The sequence below is a fragment of the Phyllobates terribilis genome, unplaced genomic scaffold, assembly GCF_046119375.1.
Source record: "Phyllobates terribilis strain yellow unplaced genomic scaffold, ASM4611937v1 Scaffold_3__8_contigs__length_932513732, whole genome shotgun sequence".
Lineage (NCBI taxonomy): Eukaryota > Metazoa > Chordata > Amphibia > Anura > Dendrobatidae > Phyllobates > Phyllobates terribilis.
Window position 1 is genome coordinate 284445393 of NW_027362763.1, and position 26544 is coordinate 284471936.

Sequence of the window (26544 nt, forward strand, 5' to 3'; positions counted from 1 at the left end):
ATCGTGGGTAGTGCCCGCTTCCCCTCTGTTTCTGACCAAGCCGCCCGATCAGGCAGGCGTCCTAGGCCTTTGGACATCTCGGATGTGGGGAACTCCTGCCCTGGGGTCTTACCTGGCGGCTCCTCTCTTGGGACACCCCCACCCCCCATGGCCTGTTCCTCCCCCTGCAGTGGGCCTATACTCAGCAGCCTGGATACCCCTGGGAGCCCTACACTGCCGGTAGCTGCCCCCCTCTCCATCCCTGAGCTTCCCTCTACAGAATCCTGCCCACCCCCTCCCTCACCGGAGGACAAGAGGTCACGGCACGCCGGCTGAGCACCTCTGCAGGCATCCCCACACTCCCCACCTGCTCTCACTAACCCTGTTTGTGTTGTGTCTGTGCAGGTGTTACCCTCAGGTTTCACTCCCTCCTCCTCAGCAGGACGCACACTACATACAACATGGTTGGCATTAGCAGCAGACAAATCAATACACTCTTGGGGGGCCGAACTTGGGGGTTCAGAGGGTACATACTGCGATACTAGACGCCCCAAGTCGGTCCCTAATAAAACATTTGCGGGAATATTTGGCGTTACTCCCACCTCCCGCATCCCCCTCCCGGCACCCCAGTCCAAATACACCATGGCAACGGGAAGTGCCGGCTCCACGCCTCCAACCCCAGAGACGGAAAGAGTCTTTCCTGGTACCAAGTCCTGGGGGGACACCACCTCAGGCCGCACCAGTGTTCGTTCAGCGCCAGTGTCCCGCAGTCCCATGACCGCAGAACGGCCTATGGTGACGGGTTGGATGTTGTCCAGGGACCTACCACCACCCCCTCCCACACACAAAACATTGGGCGCTCTCTGGGACTGGGATGGGGTCTTTTGGCACTGGGGACACTCAGCCCTAAAGTGTCCTGGTTTGTTGCATAGATGACAACGTCTTACGTCTGGTCCTTGCCTGGAGAGGGCAACAGGGGGATACACCCCTTGTATTCTAGGGGCCGGGGAAACAGGGGCATGATTGGGCTTACCCCCTCTCCAGGTGCTGCTGGCAGACTTCTTCAGCTCAGGCGCCCTGTTATTGGCATACTCGTCTGCCAGGGCGGCTGTAGCAGAAGCCCCGGTTGGTTTTCGGTCACGGAGGAACTGTCGGAGGTCCTCTGGGCAGTTCCACAAGAACTGCTCCGTGACGAACAGTTCCTGGACCTCCTGGCGGGTAGTAAGCGCTAGACCCGAGGTCCAGTGCTCTGCAGCTCTCAACAGCGCCCGCATATTATCGGTCCAGGTGTCCTTGGGGCCACGCAGCAGGCTCCGGAACTTCTGGCGGTACGACTCGGGAGTGAGGTTGTACTGCCGGATCAGGGCCCGCTTGATGCAGTCGTAGTCCTGTACCTCCCCGGCAGGTAAGTCCCCCAAGGCATCCAGGGACTTACCCCTCAAACGGGGGGTCAGGTATCTGGCCCACTGATCCCGGGCCAGATGGTGCTGAAGACAGGTCCTTTCAAATGCCACCAGAAAGGAGTCCAGCTCGGACTTTGGACGACTTGGTCTCCTGATGGGTTGGTTGCTCTAGCGGAAGCCCCCGCTGGGCCAGGTCCAGTTGGTGCTGGCGCTCCGCAGCTCGCTCTGCACGCTCCGCAGCCCGCTCTGCACGCTCCTCCTCCGCTGCCTTGCGCTCCTCCTCCGCTGCCTTCTCTGATGCTGCCAGGAGGGTTTTGTAGACGGCATCGCCATGAGACTGGAGACTTGCCATAGCCGCTTGTAGAAGGGCTTGTGATCTGGACAGGCTGGGCTGGGTAGGTGGTGGGCAGCCCACTGCGGGACCGTATACTGGGGACTGGCTCCCTGAGGTGCCCGGGCTGGACTCCTCCTCGCCATGCGTAACATTGTCCTCCCCTCCTGCCACACGGACCGCAGCATTAGCCTCCTGCAGGGTCTTGCTCCTGGTGCCCTCTGCCATCTTGGTAACCGACACCGCTGCAACCCTGAGTTTGCACACACCTTGTTATACTTTTAGCCTGACCGTCTAGCGTTGGGCTGACCTTAAGACTCCAGCAGTGGAAGTTACCACTGGCAGTCTTTAGTGCCTGGGAGTAGGGGTCCCACAGCACTATCATTCTGCAATCCCACCGCTGCCACCAATGTGATGAAAGCCGGCCGGTGGGTGCAGCTCTCTGGCGCCCCCTTACCTCTCAGGTCAGTCAAGGTACTGCACCTAGGGAAAGTAGTGCCAGGTAGCTGCAACCAGCGCAGGGAACACGGTAGAGTGTTATCCCTTCAACGTCACTAAACCGTAACGTCACTACACAGCACAACTCACTAGCGCCCTCTTAGCCTCAGGTCAGTCAAGGAACTGCACCTAGGATAAGCGGTCGCCAGGGAGACTGTCCTGTAACCTACTGGGTATCGGGGCCCTCTGTAGTGAGGGCGGTATATATATCTTCCTTGGCCGCGCCAGGAATATATATATCTGAACCTCCGACCGTCACTACCAGCCTTCCCCAATCCCCAGTTGGTATGCTGCCACCAGTCCCTATTTTAGATATACGCCCAGTCTGTGAATGGGCCTATATCGGGTCAGGAACCAACCCTGGGTAGCGTTTTTGGCTTGAGCCGAGCTCATACGGACGTGCGTTCGTTATGCAGAATAAAAGGCAGGCCCACAATTACTTGAGGTAATTGATTATAATAATAAACTAGATACACGATATACAACTAAATATACACAGGTATAAGGTCAGGCTAAACTATACAATAATGGAATACAACACACAGAATCACCACAGCATATCAGTTACCGGTTTCTTGATTTTCTTGTGACGCAGGGAGAGGATTCTGCGGTCGCAGGCACGGTTCTTTGTTACAGGCTGAGGCCTACCACCGCATGGTCAAACTGCTCCTCCCCTTGGTGGCCTCAGCTGGTGCTCAGATGTTCAGCACCCCACTCTTGGGTCAAGACTGACTTGTCTCTTGTCTGTCCTGCTATCTTACCTGCCCCGTCCCGCCCACTGCTGGTGAGGTCAGCTGGCTCAGTCTCCACCCTCAGGTCTAACTTCGATCAGAAGCCCAAATTCTAAGGAACCCAATAACTTCTTCTGGGATGGTCTCAGGATACCCCCAGGGGTTCCCATGGATTCGGGCCGCCGTAACCGACCTTTTGATATCAATTATGATACCATACGGTCCTCAGGAATGGCTCAGCGCTATATCTTGGCTTCCAGAGCACGTACCAACGTCTACCGCGAAGGCTTGTGTGCGCAATGGCTCCGGGACGCCGTGATATTTTTTATTGGCCCATCCCACGCAACATGCGTGTACTATTCATGTTTCTATATCTTATGCCTCCATGCTTGTGACAGACAAAGAAACTAGTCCTATGGGACAAATGGTCAGTTACAGATGGACGAAGCACCCCCCCTGCTAGCTGTGTTTCCTCTCGAAGTCTTTGAAGCTCCTAGCATTCAAGTGTTAAGTAGGCCCTGGGGCTTCTTATCTTACAGGAGCCTGGATGGGGGGAAACTATCTAGTTGACGTTTTAACAGAAGGTCCCAAGGGTGGGGGCTGCTGAAGTGTGGCCATCCCTGGATATGATTTATCATTACCAAGATGGCGGCTACGGGTTCATCACACTATACTACATTTCTAATTGGAGGTATTTGCTAATATTATTATCATTACACCTACTACATATTGGGATAGGATCTTGGAGATGGGAGTACTCCTTTAAGTATGAAGGCTATGGTTCTTCTGGGACCAGCTAAGTGGAGTGGCTTGTGGAAAGTATGTACATAGAAGCCCCATTAAATGCTGCAAGATTTACATGAACCGCTCACTCTTACAACTGGTATATTTATGATAACCCAAGTACCTACAGCTTTTAAAGGGTGTCTGGTAGCAAAAAATGACTGTTCAAACCATGTGTTCAGTGCAAACTTGACGTGGCTCAGCAGTTTAGTGCAACTTAACATCTACTTATCTTCCAATTATTTCCAACATCTCTTCTTTGATTGACAGCTCTGTCTTCCTGGAGCCAGAGAATGGCAGAGGTATAAATATAAAAAAATAGGTGGGAAAGCGCACTGAACTGTTTGAAATGTCGAGGGTGCACGGAGTGCTTGGGCTTGGTTTAAACAGTCATTTTGTGCTCATATAATCCCTTTAACAAATGTGGCACATTTGTAACTTTTTGAAGGTAGCAAAGTAAACCTAGATTTAGCCTTGCAACATATTTTTCTTTACAAGTGTTAGCTTAACTACACCTCCTTGAAGACCTTCTAAACTTTTCTTTTCACATTCTAAATAAAGCAAATAGCAAAAAAAGCACATTTTAGCACAATGCCACCAGAAACTACATAACCTGTTCTGTAAACGTAAGCTATTATTGAGAAACCTGCAATATGTTGTGTGACAAAAGAGCCATAAAATAAACGTTTGATGAGCCCTTTCATTGGTGGGATTTGTATGACTATTTGATGTGTATGGGGGTCTCCAGTTTTCCCCTGACATATGATTTTTGGGAAGAGGAAAATCAGGAAATTTACATTTAAACATCCGATCCTGGAAAATGCATACTTCCCTCTCCCTATTGAAAACACATGAATACTTGGCTGAATCTATTGTTAATGTGCATGAGAGAGTCAGAAGAGCTAGATGTTGGCCAAACAGTTATCTAATATATACGGGCATCACCAGAGGTGTATCTAGGTCTTCTAGCACCCGGGACACCCCCTGCTCCTTCCCCAGCACATATGCACTAAGGCCACGCCACACTATCAGTATTTGATCAGCATTCGGTCAGTAATTTTTCTCAGGAGTGGGAGCCAAAACCAGGAGAGGTTGATAAATGCAGAAATGGTGACTTGTTTCTATCTTTTCTCTGATTGTTCCTCACCTGGTTTTGGCTCCCACTCCTGAGAAAAAATACTGACCGAATACTGATCATATACTGATAGTGGGGCCATGGCCTTAGTCACATGCTGACAAGTTGCTCTTTCTAATTCTCTCTGAGAGAAGCAGGAAGAAAATCTCGTTGTCACGTGACCGTAAGTATGAAAATCGCATGTGAGTGAAGTGGCCATGTGATGACTGCTGGAACCTGCAAGTGTGGCACCCCAGTGGTCCGGTTGCCACAGTGGCATTGCCTCCCTCACAAGGGGTGATGCCATACCTGGAAGCAAGGAGGGGTCCCTTAATCAGGTATACAAGCATACAACACTTTCCTGGCTGCAGACCAGAAAGGGGAGCTCCTCCCCTTAGCAACTGCAATCTGGAGGCGGGGTTAGTTAGAGTGAGTGGAGAGGAGTTGAAGACAGGAAAGCGACGAGGAAAGACCTGGGGAGTGGAGCTGTGTACAAGCTCACCCCAGAGGAGAAAAGCGCAGAAGAACTGGACACCGGAGTCCGAGGTTGTGGAGCACTGAAGGCCCAGCAGCAGAAACCGGAGAACAGTAGACTGCAGGTCTCCTGGCCCCATCAGACGCCCGGAGGCTCAGCAGCACATAGGGCCCAGCACCGCCACGTGGGAGCGACACTCCAAGAAGGCCCGAGCTGCCTGCAATACGGGTGAGGAACAGACGTTTTACTGAGGGACGAGGGCCGCAGCACAGCTACAAGCAGCAGGGCCAAAAGAGATTAACGCAGAGGGAAGGCCTACAAGTTCACCTTGCGAGGTGGATCCCCAACTTGCTCCTAGGCCGCCCGGACCTCTACTACCAGCTAGTACCCATGCCTCGGTCTGCTTAACAACCGCAAGTAAAGATAAGAGGAAACCGCCATTAAGTTGTGGACTGGTCATTATTGCGCCATCACCTGCATTAAGCGGCACCAACCACATCTACCCTATAGTATCACTATATCCTGCCCTGGAGCTAAGCTCTACCTGTGGAGAGCTGAACCAACTCTGCTGCGTCACCACTAGCTGCAGAGGATCTGCACCGCAGCGACGGCCCCATATAGCCGCATACCACAGGTGGCGTCACGAACATTATATATAAAAACTTCATTCCCCTTTTCACTTTTCCCCTTTAATTGACCGCCCTGGGTTACGGACCGAGTCACTGCCACCATGACATTCCCCAGCATCGACCGGCTCAGCTACCGAGTACCCCACGGCCCAGGGGGCGCGTCACAAGCAGAGCTGAATCCTGACAGTGAGGATATTACATGCTGTTAGGATTGGCTACAGAGCTTTATTTTATAGTTAAAGGGCTCGTCCTGATTTGAGATGAAAGTCTGCAGTCACTGTATGTGACTGCAGGCTTCTGAATTCTCACAGTGCATGCACTGCAGACTTTAGGATTCTCCCTTGCCGGTGGCAAGAGTGGACGGTCATGTCAGCACAAGTATGTGATTTGTGTACTTCTGGCCACATTCTGACTAGACATGTCCGGCCTCGCTTAATTTATTGTCATCGAGTGAGGCCACGCATGTCTAGTCAGCACATGACCGCATGTATACAAATCACCGGCACGACAGAATCCTGATAGCGTGCATTGTGCACTGTGAGAATTCAGAAGCCTGCAGTCACACAGAATGACTGCAGACTCATCACAAACATGGACAACATCTTTAATGCTCATAAGATAAATAAAAACATAAAAAATGTCAGCATCATAAAAAAAAATTACATCCAGGTACCTAATAGATGATGTTGTCTCTGGAGTCGTTCTCTTTCTTTTTTCATCTTGTCCAGACGCCATGATGAGTTTTCTCATCCACAGCTCTTCTCTGCAGACTTCCATCTTCTCCAGTCTTCTGCGGCAAATCCCCATACGATGCCCTTAAAGATAGCAGTGTCATTATAATGCTCCTGAATAAAAATATCTGCCCTATGCTGAGCCCCTGAATAAATAATTACCCTTCACTATATTCTCTGCACAAAATATCACCCCAACACTGTGCCTCTTATGGTACATGCTCTCCACACTGCCCTCTCCTTACCATACTGGGCCCCCTCTTCACACTGTCCTCTCACACTGTGTCCCCCCTATAGGGCCCAGTCTCTGTACTGAGCCCCCTCATCACACTCACCCTCTAAAGCATACTGTTCCCACCTGACTGTGACCTTACACTGTCCCCCCCATGCTGTCCCCACCCACTAATCAGTCTCTATTCTGTGCCCACTCACACTTTTCTTCCCCCATACTGTCTCCTCACACTATTCTCCTCAATAGTCTCCTTACACATTTCCCCTACCCCTCATATTTCCTCCTCACACATCCCCCCAACTCCCCATACTGTATCCGCACACATCCCATCCCCCTCGCTACCAATAATGTGTCTGCACCCACTCCCCACTCGCTCCCCACAGATTAAATCTCCCCCTTCACACAGAATAAATCACCCCCCTCCACACTGAATAAATATGACCCCTGCACAATTAATAAATATACCCCCTGCACAATTAGTAAATAGCCCCCCTGCACAATTAGTGAATAGCCCCCCTGCACAAGTAATAAATAGCCCTCTGCACAATTAGTAAATAGCCCTCTGCACAATTAATAGCCCCCTACACAATTAATAAATATGCCCCCTCCACAATTAATAAATATACCCCCTGCACAATGAATAAATATGCCCCCTGTATAATTAATAAATATGTCCTCTGCACAATGAATAAATAGCCCCCTGCACAATGAATAAATAGCCCCCTGCACAACTAATAAATAGCCCCTGCATAATTAATAGCCCCCTGCACAATTAATACATAGTCCCCTGCACAATTAATAGCCCCTTGCACAATAAATAGCCCCCTGCACAATTAATAGCCCCTGCACAATTAATAAGCCCCCCTGCACAATTAATAGCCCCCTGCACAATTAATAAATAGCCCACTGTGCAATTAATAGCCCCTCTGCATAATTAATAGCACCCCTGCACAATTAATAAATATGCCCCCTGCACAATTCATAGCCCCCTACACAATTAATAGCCCCCTGCTCAATTAATAAATATGCCCCCTGAACAATTCATAGCCCCCTGCACAATTAATAAATATGCCCCACCCCTCCGGGCTGAATCTTCGGTGTCTTCAGCTCTATAGCCACAGGAGCACTTACCACCGACGGTCTTCTCTCCTGTGGGCGCCTGCGAGTTACGTCAGCAGGGCGGTCACATGACCTGATCTCTCTAAGATGACAGTCAGAGCTTCAATTGTACTTGCGTCTGAAAGACACAAGTGCAATTGAACGCTGGGAGCCGGCACGCTGCTGCTTCTCTGAGCGGGCTGTCAGTTTGACGTCGGCTCAGAGAACTGCCGAATCCCAGTCCGGGGGAGACACCTGGGACCGCCACATCAGGCAGCCCGACTTGCGCCCCCCTGTCGGCTGCCACCGGGGCACATGCCCCGCCTGCCCTCCCCTAGATATGCCTCTGGGCATCACTACACATTAGATAGATAGATAGATAGATAGATAGATAGATAGATAGATAGATAGATAGATAGATAGATAGATAGATAGATAGATAGACACAGCAACAGAGATTCAGATACCAATCTTCTGGACACCAAGAACTCTCAACCATCCAATTCAGGCAATGGAGAATGAAGTCAGAAAACACTGGACACCAGCTAGTTGTGCATAGAATTAAACTAGTATCATACATATCATGCATATTATTCCAAAAACATTACATAAAGTTTAAAAAATCAATTACTTATCAGAAAACATGACAACCATTTAATTATTTAGCAGTAAGAAGCTATATGCTATACTGGCCACATCGTGATAAAGTGGCTGATGGTCTGAATGAAACATATTATTATTTTATATCTCATCTCCACTGCGGATACATGTTAATTTCCCCTTCAACCATGGGAGCTTTCTGTCTCTGAGCTCCTTGGGCAGTTCCTTTGAGCTCATGATTCTCACTTGGTCTGACATGCACTGTGAGCTGTGAAGTCTTATATAGACAGGTGTGTGCCTTTCTAAATCAAGTCCTATCAGTTTAACTAAACACAGCTGGACTCCAATGAAGGAGTAGAATATCTTAAGGAGGATCACAAGAAAATGGACAGCATGTGACTTAAATATGAGTGTCTGAGCAAAGGGTCTGAATACTTATGACCATGTGATATTTCAGTTGTTTTTTTAATAAATTTGCAAAAAATTCTACATTTCTGTTTTTTTCAGTCAAGATATGGTGCAGAGTGTACTTTAATGAGAAAAAAAAATGAACTTTTTAGAATTTACCAAATGGCTGCAATGAAACAAAGAGTGAAAAATTTAAAGGGGTCTGAATACTTTCCGTACCCACTGTATGCTCCCAACCTGACCTGCAAGACAAGAAAAAGAGCTTTTATTATACTCACCTGCGGGTCGGTTGGGTCTGATGGGCGTCGCTGTCTTGGTCCGGTGCCTCCTCTCTTCTTTCGATGCCGTCCTCCTTCTTGCTTCGTGTAGATGACACATCCCTACATTATCCAGACAGGGTCCCCGGCATCGCGCTCCTGTGCAGGTGCACTTTTCTGCCCTTACTAGGGCAAAGCAAAGTACTGCAGTGCGCATGCACTGGGACTCTTTCACCTTTCCTGGTGCCTGCACACTGCAGGTGAGTATAATAAAATGTATTTTTTTTTGTTTTGCAGGTCAGGTTGGGTACATATCTACAGCATTAGAGAATGCTGTATATGAGGTCTCAAAGGTGGTGGTCTTACTGTATTTCATATGGGACAAACCTGGTGACAGGTTCCCTTTAAGGACAACATAAGTATTAATCAATTTTCTATATATGTTTCATAAAAACTTCATCCAGCCGCAACTTGACTCTTCCACTCGCTCTCCCCACCTTTCCCCCTCTTTATACAAAATGTTAATTCATTGTCCCCCAGAGGGTAAAAATGCTCTATTTGATGTCCCCAACAGTAAAAATCCCAGTTGTGCCCTACACTGTAGTAGTACCCCTCAAAAATTACCAGTACCTTCTTTAGACTTAACACAATAATAGTGCTCTTCCAAAGGCTAAATACACTAATAGGTTAGTAGTCTCATTTTCTTCCTCCATATTATAATGTCCTTTGTGCCCCCCCCCCACCACCTCCTTATTAATAATGCCCCATTTGATTGCTATGACCAGGGTGTGATTGCATCCTCTGCACCACAGGTAGACAGGCCATCTCCAGATGATAGCACAACAGATCGTGATGGTGGGATTACATCATAGATTGTGTTGTCAGTTTCTTAAAAACTACTAAAAGTATAAAAACTCCCTAATTTTAGTCTATGCCACCTTGCCAACCCTATCTTGAGGCATGTGCCTTCTTCAGCACTACAGTCATGGCCAAAAGTATTGAGAATGAGACAAATAGTAATTTTTCCAAAGTTTACTGCTTCATATTTTGTAATGGCAATTTGAATATACTCCTGAATGTCAAGGAGTGATTAGCTTAACAGCAATTACTGTACTTGCAAAGTCAATATTTGCCCAGAAAATTAACTTTAACCCCCAAAACACATTTCAACATCATTGCAGTCCTGCCTTAAAAGGAGCAGCTAACATCGTTTTAGTGATTGATCCATTAACACAGGTGTGGGTGTTGATGAGGACAGGGCTGGCGATCAATCAGTCATGATTAAGTAAGAATGACATCACTGGACACTTTAAAAGGAGGCTGGTTCTGGGTATCATTGTTTCTCTTCAGTTAACCATGGTTATCTCTAAAGAAACACGTGCAGCCATCATTGCACTGCACAAAAATGGCCTAACAGGGAAGAGTATCGCAGCTACAAAGATTGCACCTCAGTCAACAATCTATCGCATCATCAAGAACTTCAAGGAGAGAGCTTCAATTGTTGTCAAAAAGGCTCCAGGGTGCCCAAGAAAGACCAGCAAGCGCCAGGACCGTATCTTAAAACTGTTTCAGCTGCGGGATCAGACTACCAGCAGTGCCGAGCTTGCTCAGGAATGGCAGCAGGCTGGTGTGAGTGCTTCTGCATGCACTGTGAGGCGGAGACTCTTTGAGCAAGGGCTGGTTTCAAGGAGGGCAGCAAAGAAGCCACTTCTCTCCAGAAAAAAACATCAGGGACCGACTGATATTCTGCAAAAGGTACAGGGAGTGGACTGCTGAGGACTGGGGCAAAGTCATTTTCTCTGATGAATCCCCTTTTCGATTAGAAAACAGCTTATTCGGAGAAGAAGAGGTGAGCGCTACCACCAGTCTTGTCTCATGCCAACTGTAAAGCATCCTGAAACCATTCATGTGTGGGGTTGCTTCTCAGCCAAGGGAATCGGGTCACTCACAGTCTTGCCTAAAAACACAGCCATGAATAAAGAATGGTACCAGAATGTCCTCCAAGAGCAACTTCTCCCAACCGTCCAAGAGCAGTTTGGCGCCCAAAAATGCCTTTTCCAGCATGATGGAGCACCTTGCCATAAAGCAAAGGTGATAACTAAATGGCTCATGGAACAAAACATAGAGATTTTGGGTCCATGGCCTGGAAACTCCCCAGATCTTAATCCCATTGAGAACTTGTGGTCAATCATCAAGAGACGGGTGGACAAACAAAAACCAACAAATTCTGGCAAAATGCAAGCATTGATTATGCAAGAATGGACTGCTATCAGTCAGGATTTGGTCCAAAAGTTGATTGAGAGCATGCCAGGGAGAATTACAGAGGTCTTGAAGAAGAAGGGGCAACACTGCAAATATTGACTTGCTGCATTAACTCATTCTAACTGTCAATATAACCTATTGGTACTCATAATATGATTGCAATTATATTTCTGTATGTGATATAAACATCAGACAAACACTAATAAAAACCAGAGGCCAGCAGATCATGTGAAAATATAATTTTGGTGTCATTCTCAAAACTTTTGGCCATGACTGTACTTGCACAATGCTCAGTGAGCTATATGTGTATAACACAGGACCTTACTGTGCTTTCCTGCTTTATTTCTAAGTGACGGATCATGATGTTGGTGCTAAGTCACCAATGACTACATAGAACAGGATCAGCTCTCATTCTAATAAATATGGCACTTTTATGTAAAAATAAATGGAGTAATAATGGAGAGTTTTCGGTTAACAATGTTATACTGTTCTATTTTCTTGTTCTTTTTGCTGGATACAAAGCAAGTCCATTTTATGCTGTTACCTACTATGAATGATTAGTTTAACCTTTGGTCAAGGCCACATTGAGACTCAAAATCAGCCCTGGCATATTTAAGAATACAGGCCCACCCCTGTCCATACATGCTGCCTGGAGTTGGATGGGCATACATCGCGTATACCCTTTTGATTATTGCTTGGACTTTTCTTTGCACTTCAAGTGAATGGGGACATGGTGTAGTTACATGCTGAGCCACATAGCCCAGAGCAATATAAAATAACTGTGCCTTTGAAAAAGCACACAGCAAAAACAAGACTGGGGAGGTGAGAAGCAGTGTAGAATAGCTCCTGTGTTATGGTGAATGCTCTTGTGCCATTTGATAGAAGTCAATGCAAAGTGGTCAGGATTCTTATATCATCATTGAGTGCAGGGAACAAACAATAGTGTCCTGCTCATGAGATCCTGTCCTGGCTCAATAGTAAACTGTTTGTCAGAACTGCTCATGCTCAGCCACCGCACCTAGACTGCAGCAGTGTCAGGTCCCCTTGGCAACAAATGTGGCGCCCTGCTCCGCACAGGTGCCACAGAACCCAGAAGGGTGCATGGATGGACTTCTCCACAAGAGGCCCTCACACATTCACACACCTCCATCCTACCACCTCAGACCACCAGAGGGAGCCCGTTAGGGATATATATAGGGAGGGTGGAGCCAGGCAGCTCAGTTTTAGTCAGTAGTTAGTTCAGAGAGGGTGCTGGCACTTAGACCGGTGAAGAGGCAGCACGCTGGCTGCTGTGCTTAGGCGAGCCAAGGCCTACAGCACGGGTTGAAGCCTAGTGAGGGCCCTAAGTGTGGCCGAAGGTGAGAGGAGAAGGAAGAAGTAGCGAGGAGGCAGAGGAGCATACCAGGCTCTCCCTGAGATATATACCGGACACCGGGTCCGTGCCTACGGGGTCCCTTTATACCCAGTAGGGACCACCGGAACCCCTGGAGGACTACAGGTCCCAGTTTTACCAAACGCTGACTACAGTACCAGGGCTAGGAGTCACGGAAGCCCCAGCGACCAGGGAGAGTGACCTCCAAGAGAAGGCCCTACCACCAGGTCAGCAGGTGCAAGAGGGAGAGACAGTAACCAAGTTAGGCCTAGCTCCAGGCAGGTCAGAAGCTTAGCGAGTAAAGCTACGGATCAGGAGGCCCTATACCCACTCACTGGGGAGAGTCCAAAAGTGCACTCTCTGTCCGGAGAACCCTGGACCGTGCCTGCATCATCACCAGTAAAGGTACTGAAGCTTATCCCCGTGTGAGTGTCCGTCTTTCCTCCGGGACCGTCCTGCCATCTCTCACCAGCATCCACCATCTACCCCTACACTGCCCTGAGGCCCGCTCCACCTGTGGGGAGCCGTCCTAACAAAGCTGCCCAAACACCTGCCTCAGAGGACTGTCGCAGCGCTGATAATCCTTACCAGATACCACAGGTGGCGTCACGAACTTTACAAACACCCTATAAATAATCCCCCTTTTTATTGACCGCCCTGGGCCACGGACCGGGCCAGCCACCGTGATATCCCCCCACCGGCATCCATAGGCCTGGCTGCCGAGTAACCCCCATGGCCCAGGGGGCGCGTCACAAGCAGTAAGCAATCAAACAAAAAGCCTGAAATATCAGGAGAACGGAGTCAAATTGAAAAATAAAATTATTTAGAAAAATTATTTTAGAATGCCTAACTGTCCAGGCCCACTTCAGAAGATGGAAATCACCTTTTAAATTGTTTGTTTGAGAAGATTACATATCAAACACCATCATGAAACCAAGGAACACACTAGATAGGTCAGGGATAAAGTTGTGGAGAAGAGTAAAGCAGGGTTAGGTTATAAAAAATAGCCCTGGCTCTGAGCATCTCACAGAGCACTGTTCAATCCATCATCCAAAAATGGAAGGAGTATTGCCCAACTGCAAACCTACTAAGATGTAATAGTGGGGAAGGACGTAGCCTTCTCTTGGCACTGAAGTAGTTAAAGGAAGTGTTCCTGTAGTTAGACCTTTCTGAACTGTTGGTAGACCAAGCTAAGGGGTTAGCTTCAGTGGTCCAGTCAGTAGAGTAGAGGGGGAACTTAGTGCCCTGATCAGGCCTTGAGTGTTATAGAGCTTGTTCCTGGCATAATTCCTTGTGGGCTGCAGTATCTGTAATCAGCCACAAGATGCCACTGTCCTAGGTGCAGATGTCAGGTTGAGTCTGCTAGCAGTGTTCCAGACAGTGATGGGGTTAATGCTGTGTGATGACAGTCCACAGGGGGTGGGCACATTAGGAAAATCTCTGCTTAGTTTCCAGGAGCAGGAAGTGATGAAGTAGTAAGAGATAGGACAGTGAACTGTATGGGCAGCCTGACTATATGGTGGCTGCTAGGGTAGACGGGAGCTCCATACCCTCAGACAGTGGGATCACCAGTGTAAAAGTCTCCCTACGCAAGAGTCCTGTTAGCCGGCCGGAGAAACTCAACAGAGGTATTGAGGACCCGGGGCACTTCTAGCATGTAGAAGAAGGAACTCTGCTCAAATGGGACCAAAGTAGAACTTTTTGGGCTAAATGCTAAATGTTATGAGTGTGAAAACTAACACTGCACATTACCCTGAAAATACCATCCCCATCATCAAACATGGTTGTGGCAGCATCATGCTGTGAGGAGGCTTTTCATCAGCAGGGACAGGGAAGCTGGTCAGAGTTGATGGTGAGAAGGATGGAGCTAAATACAGGACAATCGTGGAGGAAAACCTGTTAGGGGCTGCAAAAGACTTGAGACTGGGGTGTAGGTTCACCTTCCAGCAGGACAACGACCCTAAGCATGATACCAGAGCTACAAAGGAATGGCTTATTCATGTGTGTGAAAGGTCCAGTCACAGTCCAGACCTAAATCCCATTGAGAATCTGTGACAAGACTAGAAAATTGCTGCTCACACATACTTTCTATCCAATCTCACTGAGCTAGAGTGAGTGTGCAATGAAGAATGAGGAAAAAAGTTCAGCCTCTAGATCTGCAAAGCTGGTAGAGACATACCCCAAAAGACTTGCAGCAGTAATTGTAGTAAAAGGTGGTCCTACAAAGTATTGACTCAGGGGGGCTAAATACAAATGTACGTCACAAGGATAATATATTTTTAAATAATTAGAAAACCATGTATCATTTCCTTTACACTTACTTGCTACTTTGTGTTTCTATATCACATAAAGTCTAAATGAAAAACATTTAAGTCTATGGGTGTTAGGTGAAAAATTGTAGGGAAGTTCACTGGGTATGAATACTTTTTCAAGGCACTATATATAGACATTCAGCATACAAGTATATTAAAATACCATACACATACATATTAAACAAATATACACATATAAGTATACACAGTACACACATTTGCATTATGCAAGTATAGACAAATACTATACATAATCTACATACATACTTCACACATAAAAACATTTCACACCAGTATTATACACACTTTTCCCACATGTACAGTAGTGTTCAAAATAATATCTGTCCAAAATGACTAACCAGATTAATCACTGTTTTTGGAATAAATTATATAACCACATGTCTCTTAATCTCTTAGCAAGAAGTCCCTGTAAAGTCCCACTGTTAAGAAAAAAACATGTACTGAAGCGGATACAATTTGCCAAAGAACACATCAACTGGCCTAAAGAAAAATGGAGAAACATTTTATGGACTGATGAAAGTAAAATTGTTCTTTTTGGGTCCAAGGGCTGCAGACAGTTTGTTAGACGACCTCCAAACTCTGCATTCAAGAAACAGTACACTCTGAAGACAGTGAAGCGTGGTGGTGCAAGCATCATGATATGGGCATGTTTCTCTTACTATGGTGCAGGACCTATTTACCACATACCAGGGATCATGGATCAGTTTGCATATATTAAAATACTTGAAGAGGTCATGTTGCCTGAACTTGGTTGACTCTATGCAACATAGATGTGAAGCAGTTCTAAAAAACTGTGGGTATATAACTAAATATTAGGTTAATGATTCACAGGAATGCTAAATTTTCAAAAAAAGAGTACATATTGTGAGCTTGTAAAGACAAATGCAGACACTGCTATTTTTTTAAACAGCCCAACGTACATTTTTTGTTGTTTTCTGAAAAGTAGTTAAAAATTATATACATTTCTCTTCATGTTTTGAATTAGAAAACCATGTGCAATGTTCCCAATGCATGGAAATAAAAACTAGTATAAAGATTTTGTGCTTAACTCATGTTTTTGAACACGCTGCTATTATTTTGAACACTACTGCATACCCATTATACACACACATATATACATTACATACACACAGATTATCCAGGTATACATATTATATGTACATATGCAGTGAATTTAAAAAGTCTGCACACCCCTGTTACAGTACACCCCTGTTTTCATAATGGCTTCCACCTTGAGCATGACCCATAATGGGCACAAAACCAATGGGAAACAAAATGAAATAATTTTGAGGGGGGAAATAAAAACAAACAAAAAAAAATAACGTGGTTGCAGAGGCCAAAATTCTAGCACTGTATTACTTACTTTTATCTTGCTGCCATTTTCATGAAATCCCAAATGATCTTCTGATGTCCCAGAGTAGTGCCCATTATGCACGCACCCATTGATATTCATGCGCTGTGGCTCCCCTGCACACTCCCCACTGACTGACCGCTATCTCGTTATGCACAGTATATGGAGATAACTATCAATCATCAGCAGGTGGGAGTAGCCTCAGTTAATAGATAGATCAGCATAAACCTAGTGACAAATTCCCTTTTAATCTCACATGACCCTAAATAACCCCAGGTCATCCTATTATTTCAAGGAATCATTCTTTGAAGACATAAGGTCATATTATATATCAATATATTTTTATGATGTAGCTTACTTTAAATGTTGTTTGTATTTTCTTATATTTCTCAACAGTATTAAAGCAAAAACCTACTGACTCAATAATCCATTATCATTAGAACAATCTTTATTATAAACTATTGAATATTTATTAACTGCTAATTAACTTTGTTTGGAAGTAATTATAATCTGCTGAAAAATACTGATCAAATAGTTCTTTTTTTCATCATCATTTGCAAATCACATGTCTTTCTTTCTATATTTAGATAAATGTTACAATTTATATTCTGTATACCACAGTGATACATATTAATTTAGCATGTAGAAGATTCTGATTTAACTCTTTTTGATGCAACATTTGACCTCGTCTGACATTATGATTTTCCTGTTGTTGGAAGTGCATTTGTTCTTGTTAGTACTGATTTTACCCAACAGATAGTGAAGATTGAACTCATTAAGTTTCTTGGCAGGCCATGTGTTTTGAAAAATCAGAAAAAAATGTGTAAATCTACATGACAATTTTTTTCTGTATGTGTAAATTAGCCTTGTATTCTCGGCATAACCTCCCAAATATGAGCCAGTCAGGGTTACTGAAGAGATGCAAGCTCATGTTATTTGTATTATCATCATTACTATTATTACTGTCAGTAGCACTAATATAGGAGAGGAATCAATAAGGTTATGTCATTATGAGGAAAACTATTCACAAATATATTGATTTATGATTATGTTGATTATATACTCACTTTGAGTGTACACATATATATTTTCTTTATATGTATTTGATGTATTATTTATATGATCAGAGATTTATTGAGCACTATGTCACTTTATACCTACAGAATTAATTGGAGTATATACAGTATTGGGCTATCTCTGTTGCTCACTCACCTTTCTGTGCATCATTATACCTATTGCTGGATTCCTATAATATTAGTTTGTGTCTTTTATTCAATAAAATTTACATCTTTTTAAATAATGTGGATGTATTTTGGTCCTGGCACTTTTTTTCTTCGTTGGATGTACATTTTAAATACTGTAATATGTACCCAATGGTCAATACCTAAATAAAAAATTCTCTACTAGTGAATCTCATAAATATCTAATGCCAATGCCTTGGACTTTTTTCTAACAGATTATCGACAAATAAACCTTTTTTTATTTTTTAAGTCATGTGTTTTGCAACAAAGAGCCATGGAAGAATTAAAATGCATTTTTTGTGTTTTATCTTCTTAGTTCCAGTAGTAGGAACTCAGTCTCTTTTCATGCAACACATGGTGATGTTAACTGTATGTGATGGAGGCATATAGTGATCATATTAAATAACATTTAACCTGTAGCAAAACACTGCGCAGAAGTTAATTGTTTAAATAAGTATGTTATTTCCTTGTACGATGTTAATATTTTAATGTGCTGCAAGTAGAGTACTAAAAGTGTCTATGTTAATCTGCAACAAAATGGAAGTATCTCATCCATTTTAATAAGTGCCAGGGAAGTTAATTATATCGGTTTAATTGTGGAAATATATACACTGCATATGCAAGAAATATGCAAATCGTTACTGCACACCATCATCATAATTAATATAGAAGGACCGATATATTAATTATAATGTACTTGACCAGGTTCTTTATTCAATTAAGCTAGGAAGCAGGAAACGGATATTGTGGCAGTGAACAAACCAGCTGCTTGATTGGAATTAGAAAAAAACAACCATAATGCACCTTTGAGTGAATATCGCAATTACAGTTTAAACAAGCATGCGAGCCACTTACTGAATTATAACATCATTAAATGCTTGAATAAGCTCTACAAAGTTCAGGTGGTGAGGCGAAGAGAAGAAGAAAGTTTGGAAACCTGATGTAAGAAACTGTAGTTATTTGTAACTCTCAGGCTGCGTGCCCACAATGCGTTTTTCATGCGTTTCCGCTGCGGAATTTCCGAAGCGGAAACGCATCAAAAACGCATGGTAATCCGCACCCCATGGTCCCCAATGGCATTCCGCAATGTCAATGCACATGCTGCGGATTTTTCCGCAGCGTTTCTGCAGCGCAAATAAATCCGCAGCATGTTCATTAATTTTGCGGAAGCGCTGCCATTGACTTGCATTGAGACGCATAGAATCCGTGTCTGTACATTTGTACAAGCGGATAACATGCATCTCAATGTGCGGATGGTACCCAGTTCTGGAGGAGAGAAGACTCTCATCCAGACCTGGGTACCATTGTACCTGTGAAAAAAAGAATAAAATAATAAATAAAGTTTATATTCACCTGTCCGGCGGCCCCTGCAGCGCTTCTCCTTCCAGGACCTGAGATGACGTCGCGGTCATGTGACCGCAGGCTGTCTCGCGAGATGCCGGCAACTCGGAAGAAGCCAGGACGAGCGCGACAGCACACGCAGCGGGGGATCGGGGGTAAGTATAGCTTTATTTTTTTATTTTTACGGTCACATTATATAAATCCATGCCTTCTGCATGGATTTATATAGTGTGACCTAGTTGTCAAGCACTTTCCAAGTGATACTATCACCTGGAAAGTGCTTGTCAGTCCGCATGAGGAAACACATGCGTTAACGAATGTGGATACGCATGTGAATCCGCATGTATTCCGCATGTATTCTGCAGGAAAAACGCATGCACAATCTGCATGCGTTTTTTCTGCCAGGGAGATGCAGAAATGCTGCAGAAATTTTCTGCCTAATTTCTGCATCGTGGGCACATAGCCTTAAGATGCTAAATTTGTCAAAATTGTCAAAAGAGGAAAATTAACAAAAAATTCTCCTACACACACAATACCATATTTCAGTCCCTACCAAAGTAGAGTGATATAGTAGTCGGCCATTTGTTGAAAGGGCTTAAGAAATAAACTGCTTTCTCAACCAAAAGCAAGCTCAGATAGGTATGGACTGGCCTAGCAATATCCTCTGATAGGCACAGATTCTGTCAAAATCACGGGCCCAAGGGTCAATCAGAAATCAGCTCCCTTTCGAAGACTTTGGAGAAAATCACCTAGTCATAAAATAAATCATTTGTGTAATGTAGCAAGAGAATAATTTGGAATGTAATTTAAAGGTAATCTCTCACCCCCAAAATTTGATTTAAACCATTTAGGCAGTCCTATAAGGGACTTTGCCCCTATAAAACTCATACATGTAGTATAGAATTCCTTTATTAAGTTGGACAAAACAATTGATCTTATCTCATATGCAAATGAGGATTCCTCCTTGCACTCATTGGAATGGCCAAAAGGACCCATGCACCGGACTCAGCCTTTGCTTGACTGACAGCACTAGTTGCATAGAGCGAGCGCTTTACGTCCCTTTACGTCTACGCTGACACTGCAGGATCCCGGAGAGCGTGAGTAACACACAGTGTTAGTGCAGGATCACACAGTAATGAGTGCCCGTGTGTCCAAGCTTTACTGCCTCCTGCAGTGTCAGTGTAGATGTGCAGGGTCAGGGATTCAATTAAAGCAGGGCTCACTGTCAATGACAATCTAGTGCTGTCAATTAAGCTAAAAGGATTTCCACATCATTTTGATTGAGGGGGCAGACTGTTGCACTGAGCTTTTGGCCACCCCAAGAGTGCACCAAGGAGCCCTCATTTGCATATGAACTAAAACCGTTTTTTCTGTCCAGCTCAGAAGCGAAGTCCATACTGCAGGTGTGAGATTTATAAAAGTAATTTAAATTGAGTTTTGGGGTGACCATCTCACTTTAAAGTGAACACATTTTACAAAACTGATGGTAGGACATCAGAATCGCTTTACTTGGTTAGTCCAAGGCACAGTTCAACATTGCTCTCAAGTTTACTTAGTAATGCTAACAAGTAACTCTGATTTTAATATCATATTTTGCTTAATCAGCATTTCTTTTATTCAATAGGGACGAGCAGTGAAAACATCTGCAACAATGCTACTGGTGCTGGAGATGAACCAGAAATAAGTACCCCCAATTATACGGTATATTGTAACATGCAATATTAGTAGTATGTGTGGGCACAATACAGACTATGGGCCTCATCCATTCTTTTGGTTGTCCCTGTCCAGCCTTTGTACTGGGAGAGCCAAAGGGATGGAAATGAAATGTAACTGAGGGTCGGTGCAGTGCTATCAGCATCACTGTCTACTTGGATGCAGTGTACGTTTGACCTGCATAGACCTGACTATTAGGCTATGTTCACACATGTTGGGTTTTTTCAGCATCACAAATCTGCAGCAAAACCCAACTCTGGCAGGAAATCAGCTGCGTCAAAAATGCAGGTTTTGCTTCATTTTTTTATGCATTTTTTCAGCGTTTTTTCACTGTCCTTTTGTCTCTTTATGCATGTACATAAAGTTCTGTGAAAAAAAAATCTCATTCTGGTTTTGGCATAGTGGGGGAGGTGAATTGTTCAGGAATAGTTTAGACACTGGCAATGCATTGAGTTTGTATGACACTATTTACTTTCACACTATGGGGACCAAGACAAGATGGTAAAATCACAAAAATAAATGAGTTTCACATACTGTTGTACTTGCTTATTTTCACTAAAAATGCAGCAAAATCTGATAGGTATGTTCACACAGCATGTTTTTTTCAGCGTTTTTTCACTACCCATTACTTCCAATGGGTGGAAAATGCTGAAAAAACGCTGTAAGAAGTGATATACTTTATTTTCCAAAAACCCAACCAAGGCAAAAAATACGCAACAAAAAAACAAAAGGTGTGAACAGAGAATTCTGGTTTCTCATTGACTTTGCTGGTACTGCAAAACGCAGCTGAAAATTTGCATAAAAATCTGCAGCAAAAAACGTTGAAAAACCCAACATATGTGAACATAGCCTAAGATGTAGTTCAGGTGCTCATGCAATGTTGTAGAATGGAAGGTAAGGCAGCGGAAATATGAGCAATGGAGAATAGAGAGAGAATGGAAAAAAACAAAGAGAGGGAGAATGAGATTGAAAGAGAGCAGAATTATGACAGAAATAAAGAGAGACAGAGACTATGACAAGGACAGAGACCATGGGAGAGATCATAGTAAGGATCGCAGCCAATCAAGGTAATATACTCAATGCCAATTAACAGGAGTGGTATGATTTACTGCCGTCTATGAAATTTATATAAAACTATAATGATATGGTTTGCATTAACTGCTACTGGTAAGAATACATGCTAGGATAAGCCTTTGGCTTTATTCACACATCTGTCTGTCACAGAGCATGATTCACGAACCGGTCGCAAGTCTCCAAAACCAAACTCAACAGCCTTATAGGCATATATGAGGCTGTCAAGTTCAAGTCAGGAGACCTGATGCCAGTCTGTACATCAGGGTTCGAACTCAGATTACAACACATGGATGTGTGAATCTGGTCTTATCATGACAGGTATTAGTAGCAGCTAATCAACGTACTTAATATTGCTTAATATTAAGTGATAAAGTCAATATTGAGCACAGTTAAATTCAGCTTCTTGGTTAAGTCCTCCACAACTGTCGCATTCTCTCATGGGCCTCTTTGGGAAAATGAATTGCCCAACCCTGTATGGAGGATGGGGTGGTTCAGGGCATAGCAAACAGTGAAAATGTTTTGATCTCAAAAATTTAGTCAAGGAGACCTTCTAAAACTTTAGCATGGATTGGACATAGGCGCTAATCTTTTGTGGCTTCTATGCTTTCTTTTAAATATGCACTCTTCTTTATGCCTACCTGATTTTGACTTCGCTGCTATAGATGGACATGGATGGAGTTTTCTGGAAGCATTTTCTGTATTGTTGTTCCAAACAACCATTTCTCCATCATAGCTACCTGGTTGTGCAAAAGATGGAAGACTTCAAGAAACATTCAAATGAATTGTACACAACAGAGATCCATTAACAGGATACAACTTTAATATTTTCAAGACTCCAAATCCAATGACATATATAATGATACAGTATATATATATCAATGATGATATATTCAAACCTCCCAACTTCGAAAAACAAGAATCACAATTCGTGTGCGCCGCCAATTTTTATTCTATGCTGAGCCTTTAACTTAACCTCCAGTCGTTTATATGTACTGTAGGCTTGCAGCTGGGAAGGTACTGGATGGAGTGTATGTGTCAACGAGGTACCTAGGCTCGGTGATGTGAAACCCGGAGAAGAAGGTTCCAGCATGCATAGGTGCCGAGAGGTTTTTTAATGGGCCCGGATTTTTGGGTCCAGGTTTTAGGTATGAGTGGTAGAGCTGGATGGGACTGGTCATTCCCATCCTCCAATTCAGGAGGTGCAGCTGGGTTAAAAGGGAAGCTGAACTGTCTTAGAATTGACTGGGAGGAGAGGTGGAAACACTTCTGGGACTTGTATCTGCTTGTGAAGGAGAAGACCTGCTGTTTCCTGATCAGTCCCTCAAAGTGGCTGACCAAGTTTTGATGGACTTTTGAATGGGCGAGCCAGCTCTGTGAAGCCATAACTGCTATGTGAACTGTTTCTTCTGTTTACTATTTTTGCCAGTAACAGACTGTTTTGTTTTCGTTTGCAAAGTTTATGAACTCTAATAAACTTTAAAGTTTACACCGAGAAACTTTGTGCCTATGTGAATGCTAGTGAATCCTTACAGTAGCAACACGGAAATATTGCTCATTACTGCTACCATCCAGTATGGTATTTTTTTATGAACCACACAGTGCCCAGCACACTTTAAGAGATGCCCTTGTAAACCACCCAATCACACAGTTTACCTGTGTTCTCTATGAGAGAGCTGCTGCCAGACTGCTGTGGCAGCTGCTTACCTCCATGGAGAAAAAAACGAGTGAAGTGAAAATCAGCAGGCCGGGTCCTTTTCTCTCCTGACTTCATCTGTGAGTAGAGATGAGCGGTGTTCGACTAGAACTGTTCGCCAATCTCAAATTCGAGCTGTTTTGGGCGGTGTTCGAGTTGTTCGACAACCCGAACGATTTGCAAAAAATTCGGCTGTTCGAGGTTATGTTCGATAACTGTTCGTGCACCAAAAGCGTGTCCTGCATGTCTGGTGCTATTTAGAGCACCAATCATGCAGGGATTGTCTGCCACTCACTGTAATGCCACAGCCATGGTGGTTGTGGCATTACAGTGATTGCCCAAATCGATGGGAACAGTGCCAACAGTGAAACATGAAAAGCCGGCAATTCAGCAGCGGCATACACCGGTACCCGACAATTTAGAACCGAAAGAATAGAGCTTCACACATAGATTAGATAGATATAAACATGTCAGCCACATATATACGAAGTACAGTGAAAGTGCTGCTTACTGTACTTGTCATTTAGTGTAAAGGATTTATCAAAAAAAATAATAGTGTTTTCATGCACCGTCTCTTTAAAAAAGCCGGCCGGCAATTCAGCATCTACAATTTAGAATAGAAGGAATAGAGAATCACACATAGATTAGATAGATAGAAACATGTCAGTCACATATATATGAAGTACAGTGACAGTGTTGGTTACTGTACTTGTCATTTAGTATTAAAATAAAGGATTTATTATTAAAAAAATTGGCGTGGGGTTCCCCTTAATTTTAGGCTCTAGCGGAGGTTAAGCAGACAGCTGGGGCAGATGTTTGAAGCCTGGGAAGGGGGTAATACCCACGGAGCTTCCCAGGCTACTAATATCAGCCCCAGCTGAATACATAGCCTTTACTAGCTATTAAAATGGGGGACCCCCCCAAAAAAATGACGTGGGGTCCCCCCTAATTTAATAGCTAGCAAAGGCTAGGCAGACAGCTGGGGGCTGATATTAATAGCCCAGGAAGGGAGCCATGAATATTGGCCCCCTCCCAGGCTAGAAACACCAGCCGTCAGCCGCCCCAGAAATGGCGCATTCATAGGATGCGCCAATTCTGGCACTTAGCCTCGCTCTTCCACGCTGCCCTGGTGCGGTGGCAGGGGGTAATAGGGCTGGGGTTGATGTCAGCTTATAATGCCAGCTGACATCAAGCCCAGGTTAGTAATGGAGAGGCGTCTATAAGACACCCCCATTACTAACCCCATAGTCAAAGTTAAAAAAAACACAAACACCCAGAATAAAGTCCTTTAATTGAAATAAAGACACAATTCTTTATTGTTCTAAATTAAACCATACTTACCATCACGCCCATTCCAGCTGAAGCCAACGATCTCCTGTAATAAAAATAAAATAATAAAGCAACCTCATCCTTACCTTTCCATGGTTCCCACGACAGCTTCAGCTCTGCTACATCGAGATGACAGGCTGGACCGCAGCAGAACGCCGCCATCCAGCCTGTCATCCCGCAGACACTGAGAAGAGCAGACTTGCTTGCGCTCCACATTGTCTCTCTGTGACGGCATAAAGATGAGCCGAGGTCATGTCCAATGAACTCGGCTCACCTCATGCACGTCACTTACAGCGTGGGAGAATTCTCACGCTGAAGCGCTGAGTGCAGGAGAATTTTCCCACGCTGTCAGTGAGGTGCATGAGGTGAGCTGAGTTCATTGGACATGAGCTCAACTCATGCACGTCACTGACAGCGTGGGAGAATTCTCCTGCACTCAGCACTTCAGCGTGAGAATTTTCCCACGCTGTCAGTGACGTGCATGAGGTGAGCTGAGTTCATTGGACATGAACTCGGCTCATCTGGATGCCGTCACAGCGAGACACTGAGGAGCGCAAGCATGCCTGCTCTTCTCAGTGTCTGCGGCATGACAGGCTGGATGGCAGCGTTCTGCTGCGGTCCAGCCTGTCATCTCGATGTAGCAGAGCTGAAGCTGTCGTGGGAACCATGGAAAAGTAAGGATGAGGTTGGTTTATTATTTTTCTTTTATTGCAGGAGATCGTTGGCTTCAGCTGGAATGGGCGTGATGGTAAGTATAGTTTAATTTAGAACAATAAAGAATTGTGTGTTTATTTCAATTAAAGGACTTTATTCTGGGTGTTGTGTTTTTTTTAAATACTTTACTAGAAATTCATGGCGGTCATGTCTAATACTGGCGTGACCCCATGAATTTTGGGCTTGGGGCCAGCTGATAATACCAAGCTGGCCCTAACCCCTTTATTACCCAGTGAGCCACCGCACCAGGGCCCTGGATGAGTTGGGTACAGCGCCAGAAGATGGCGCTTCTATGAACGCGCCATTTTCCGGGGTGGCTGCGGACTGCAATTTGCAGCGGGGGGGGCCCAGAAAGCTTGGGCCTCCCTGCGCTGCAGATTCCAGCCCCCAGCTACCTAGTTGTACCTGGCTGGACACAAAAATAGGGCGAAGCCCCACGTATTTTTTTTTTAATTATTTCATGAAATTCATGAAATAATTAAGAAAAAAAGGCCTTCCCTATATTGTTGTGTCCGGCCAGGTACAAATAGTCAGCTGGTGGTTGGGGGCAGCCCGTTCCTGCCTGCTGTACCTGGCTGGACACAAATATAGTGCGAAGCCCCACTTCAATTTTTTTTAATTATTTCATGAAATTCATGAAATAATTAAGAAAAAAAGGCCTTCCCTATATTGTTGTGTCCGGCCAGGTACAAATAGGCAGCTGGTGGTTGGGGGCAGCCCATTCCTGCCTGCTGTACCTGGCTGGACACAAATATAGTGCGAAGCCCCACTTCAATTTTTTTAAATTATTTCAGGAAATTCATGAAATAATTAAAAAAAAATTGACGTGGGGCTTCGCACTATATTTGTGTC

The 26544-nt window shown here is 44.6% G+C and overlaps 1 protein-coding gene across 1 annotated transcript in view; it reads right to left on the reverse strand.

The window, feature by feature from the left end:
- Positions 1–26544, reverse strand: part of WDR49 (WD repeat domain 49) — a 337861-nt gene that overhangs the window by 78072 nt on the left and 233245 nt on the right. Inside the window, exon 11 of the mRNA XM_073674828.1 lies at positions 22595–22693. Within this exon, the coding sequence (XP_073530929.1) occupies positions 22595–22693 (99 nt within the window). The remainder of the gene's footprint in view (positions 1–22594; positions 22694–26544) is intronic.